Genomic DNA, 4,533 nt, shown 5'->3' on the forward strand with positions numbered 1-4,533 from the left:
TAGGAGGCTCCACTCTAGTGCCGACGATAACAAGGGCTTCTGGATGAACCTGAATGAGCTCATGCATGGTGTCGCCAACCATATCCGGTGTACGTCTCTGCTATCAAAATACAACATTTTATCATTGCAACGGGAAAAGAAAATGGTTTTTGACTGACCTAATTTGGTGTTGACTGCATGCATCCTGGCAGATAATCGGAAATGTTTTTGGCTAGTGTCATGGCCGAAGTCGCTGGTCATCGCCTCATCGGCGACGGTGACCCTTGAGTCATCCAGGATTCTCTCAGAATTGATGGGGTAAGATAAGGATCCACCGATCTGTGTCTGTTAATCTGTGGACCATACTCTATTATTCTTGTTACGACAGAAAGTTTCAGTGTTTATTCAGCCACACATCAATGCACTGCGTGGGAGCAAGAGCAATGGCACGACACGCTGCACCACCCACATCCTGGGAGGAAACCTGACAAAGGTATGGTGCTGCCATCCTCACGCCACTGCCTTCATGTCCATCCTCTCCAGACTCAGATTAATTCTAGTGTTCTGTTTGTCGAAAGTTAGTGTTAAGCAGAGCAGCGTGTGAGTATAGGACACACCATTGTGATTAGTGAGTCTATCTGAATCTCAAATCATTCCTGCCTTCCTGCATGTATAATCCACACGGGGAAGGGATGATGGAGAGTGAGATACGATGAGCCGGAAATCAAGTTCTAAAGAAATCATATATTTTGACCCACTACAGTATTGATACTGAAATAACATTACTACAGTGTTCTCCACAATATACCACCATAGTTGATACGCCGACCGACGAGGCATGATTTTGTCGAGATTACACTGCTATTTCATTTCTACGAGCTAGAAATCGACTAGAACCGAGACACCAGATTAACCACAGATCATCCGCAAAACGACCGCAGATGATTTTTATTTGACCACCAATAATTCAAAACCAAACTACAAACAGTAATAGAGACATTGACACTAGATGAGCAGCTTGTCGCTTGACAGAGCTATAGACCACACATATGCAAACAACTCCAGGATATATGCTAAGTTGAACATGTTCTACGACTGCAAGCGCATTGTGCAGTCAGAACTTTATTTCTCCGGTCTACAGTTTAGGACGTGCTACTCCAGCTGTATTTGAAAATAAGATAACACATCAGTTGCGTAAACCACGAGCTTGTTAAGAACATGGACCTAAAGAGCTAAGCACAAATCAATTGTAAAGATTATGTACATCATCCACACAAGAATGCAAAACATGAAGTCTATTAAATGTTAATGTTTGTACCAAAATTCAGGTGACCTTTTTGAGGTACATGAGGCAAGATTCAGATATCACATATACAGAAAACAGTTACTACATCCGTCTCGGTGAATAATTCATTCGTGTAGTTCTAGGTCGACGATTTAACAATCTAAATATGTATTATATTTGCAAAATATATATTTAGAAACTACATCCGTGTAGAAATCTAGTGATATACTTTTCATAACATATAACACATATTTAATTTCTCAAATTGATGACCTAGAACGACGTGAATGACTTATTCACCTAGACGGAGGTAGTACCATAGTTGCTTGTTTATCTTCGGCTGAGATTTTCGGCTGTCCTAAACATGTCCTTGCTTGTCTATCTTCCACAATTAGTACTAGTAATTTAATCTATAGCATACAAACTACCCACATCCATTTCACTTATGTGCTTTGCATTTATTGTTATGCAGTAAATTAACTAAATCCATTGCATGATATCTGCTGTTTAGTTCGACATTTTGCATATCGACCAAAATTTAGAATAAAAATATATTTTCTTTGAAGAATACTGTTCCAATTTACTCTAATGCTACACAGATTTTAGCACGAGCTAAAGAAAATAATACCTGAAGCATATGGTGTGAACATGCTGCACAGATCATAGAAATCATTTCTCACAGAATCCAGTGTCTTCAGGCACCTGACAAGGAAAACCAATTAGTAAGTGTGTCTTCATGGAGCCCATGAAAGGATCGTGTTATTTATGAATAACTACTAAACATGCTTATGGCCTTCACAATTTGCCTCCATAAGAAAACAATGCTGCACTCTCATAGGATACAATTAACTGAAAATAGTACTGGACAGTTATATTCCAAACCCAACTAGGTTAGTGGAGTTAACCAAATCTGTCTATCTATAATGGCTGAATAAAAGCAGTATATTATAAAAGCGATGAACATGCAATTGTATCAGAATATACCCCAATAACACTATGATATATGTTATAGGAGACGTGTAAAGCACGCCCGGGCATCATGTTCAGTGTGAAGATTTCAATAATAAAATGACCACAAATTACAATAGTGTGAAATAATGGTACAAAGGTACTAACCCAACTCTGCTCTTCTCCTGACAACACTCATGAAACCGAATGCAAGTGTTCTTCACTCTTTGAGCACCAACACTGCGATATGCAATACCGTACGATCAGGAAGGACCGACAAAATGCTTTACTTAATGAATGAAAAATAAACATTGTAGTTATTTATCTTCACTTCGGAATCCCAAGCAAAAAAGATGCCTCAGTATATATGAAATATCTGTATCAGAGTTAGAATTCTACTAAATACAACTGTGGAAGCGCAATGTAAGCTAAGTTATTCATATCAATAGAGCATTTGCAATATGTAAAATTCACCCAGAGTTAACATTTTTCTGTAATATATGTGCTACTTTTTGAGCCATTTGGATGCTCGTGGAACTGATGATATTTGTTATATCTCAACAATTAAACACTACAACAGTTGAATGGATGTCAAGACCCAAAAATTTAGTTAGAAAAATCACTCAACAAGTTGGGTCTCGAGTTCTACTCACTGAGCTGTCTGTTTTGGCGAAATGGATCATGCTTCTTGACTCTAAATCACAAAATGGTACAACGGCCAAAGAGTTTGTCATATCTAAATCATAAAGTAGTACAATGACCAATCAGTTTGTTCGATGTGAATCATATAACAGAAAACGGCCAAAAGGTTTGTCGGATGTACACAGCAGAACAATACAGTCGCCAAATGGTTTATCAGATCGAAATCATAAAACAGTACGCCAGCTAAACGGTTTGTTGGATGGAGGTCATATAACCGTACAACGGCCAAAGGCTTTGTCGTTTCTAAATCATAAAACAGTACAACGACAAAATGGTTTGTTATATCTAAACCCTAGAACAGTACAAGGGCCAAACGAATGTCCACCTCTCCCCAAATTAATTGGATGATGTCAAGTGCTACTCGTTGAGCTCCCCAATGTGTACGGAACGGATAATTTTTGTCAGATCTATATGATAAATCACTACAACTGGCAAAACGGATCTCAGGCTCTCAACCCTCCCCATATTAATCGGAAGTGCCACTAATAACAAACAACCCATAATAATTGAGCCGTCCCATAAGTTCATGAAATGGTCCACCTTTGCCATAAAACACTAACGTGAAACGAACGATAATTCTCTCCCAACATGATTGGTTCTAAATTGATCGTTGGTACAATAAGACATCTAAACAACCATAGTTGTGATACATACTACTACAATACTGCATAAACAAATACAAGAGGACATGAAAGAAGAAGACGAAAAGAGGCCTCACTGTGCACTGCTTCCCCAGAGCTGATCAACAAATATGTCCATCTTGTCATAGTCCACATATGGTTGGTCCCTGCACAAACATAAACCAAATGACCAAGTAATAAGTCAAATCAACCACCCTAAAAATGATCAAATAACATGACATGGCAGAGGAAGCACACACACAACTGCTTGGTGATCTCACCGATGATACGCTTGCCCTCCTCGCAGAAAAGCGTGATGACCTCGGCAACAAAGTCTGGCGCGCTCTCATCCTGGAGCATTTGAAGCTGCCGGAACTGATCGTCCAGCATACCCTAACCCGCCAAAGAAACACAAAAGCAAAATAAAATCAGAATCACAACAATTAATATTGCGTTACACATCCACCTCCGAAGAAACTAGAATCCCACACAAATAGCACCGGAATAGTAAATAGCTCACCGCAGCGAACATGTTGGCCACGAGGGTGTTGAGCTGGTTCGACTTCACGGACGCCATGGCTACCCACAGTGAGGACAAAAAGTTTGGGGAGGAAAAATGGGAGCGATGTGGGAAGGGATGGAGATTGGGGTTGGTTGGTGCCGTATATATAGGAGAAATTGATTACCAAGGCACTGACTGTAGCTACAAATGGAGGGCTACCATTCCTTCTCTTTATTGCTCTCATTTATTTCCTTTTTTGTCCTTTCACCGGCTACGGCTGGAAATGGACGGTTACCCTTCATTCTCTTTATTACTTTCATTTATTTCCTTTTTGCCCTTTCTCGTGTGGAAATGCCAACTTTTGATTATTTTCAATTAACTTTTTATCGGTTAAATCCTCAGCCTCATTAACATGATCATATAATTATATATGGCGGCTGATATGCACAATGACAATCTAGGGTAATGTTAGATATTACATATTTGCGGGTTGTGTT

General features: G+C 39.4%; 1 protein-coding gene across 1 annotated transcript; it reads right to left on the bottom strand.

Moving 5' to 3' along the window:
* Window positions 1–744: 744 nt before the first annotated feature.
* Window positions 745–4,158, bottom strand: LOC119289996 (histidine-containing phosphotransfer protein 1-like). Its single transcript, XM_037569139.1, has 6 exons — window positions 4,055–4,158; window positions 3,797–3,927; window positions 3,633–3,701; window positions 2,381–2,452; window positions 1,893–1,966; window positions 745–1,140 (listed from the first exon to the last, which is right to left on the bottom strand). The coding sequence occupies exons 1-6, from the start codon at window positions 4,109–4,111 to the stop codon at window positions 1,115–1,117; spliced, it is 429 nt and encodes a 142-aa protein (XP_037425036.1). The 5' UTR covers window positions 4,112–4,158; the 3' UTR covers window positions 745–1,114.
* Between the last annotated feature and the right edge of the window lie 375 nt (window positions 4,159–4,533).

This window comes from Triticum dicoccoides, chromosome 4A (genome assembly GCF_002162155.2).
Source record: "Triticum dicoccoides isolate Atlit2015 ecotype Zavitan chromosome 4A, WEW_v2.0, whole genome shotgun sequence".
In the NCBI taxonomy this organism is placed as follows: Eukaryota; Viridiplantae; Streptophyta; class Magnoliopsida; order Poales; family Poaceae; genus Triticum; species Triticum dicoccoides.

Bases quoted from the DNA above. Each gene is read 5' to 3' on its own strand.
- LOC119289996 (XM_037569139.1), bottom strand. From the start codon at position 4,111: ATGGCGTCCGTGAAGTCGAACCAGCTCAACACCCTCGTGGCCAACATG. The intron at 1,967-2,380 runs GTTAGTACCTTT...TTTCCTTGTCAG, and splicing joins CAGGAGAAGAGCAGAGTTGG to GTGCCTGAAGACACTGGATT. The intron at 1,141-1,892 runs GTATTATTTTCT...TTTCAAATACAG, and splicing joins GTTCACACCATATGCTTCAG to CTGGAGTAGCACGTCCTAAA.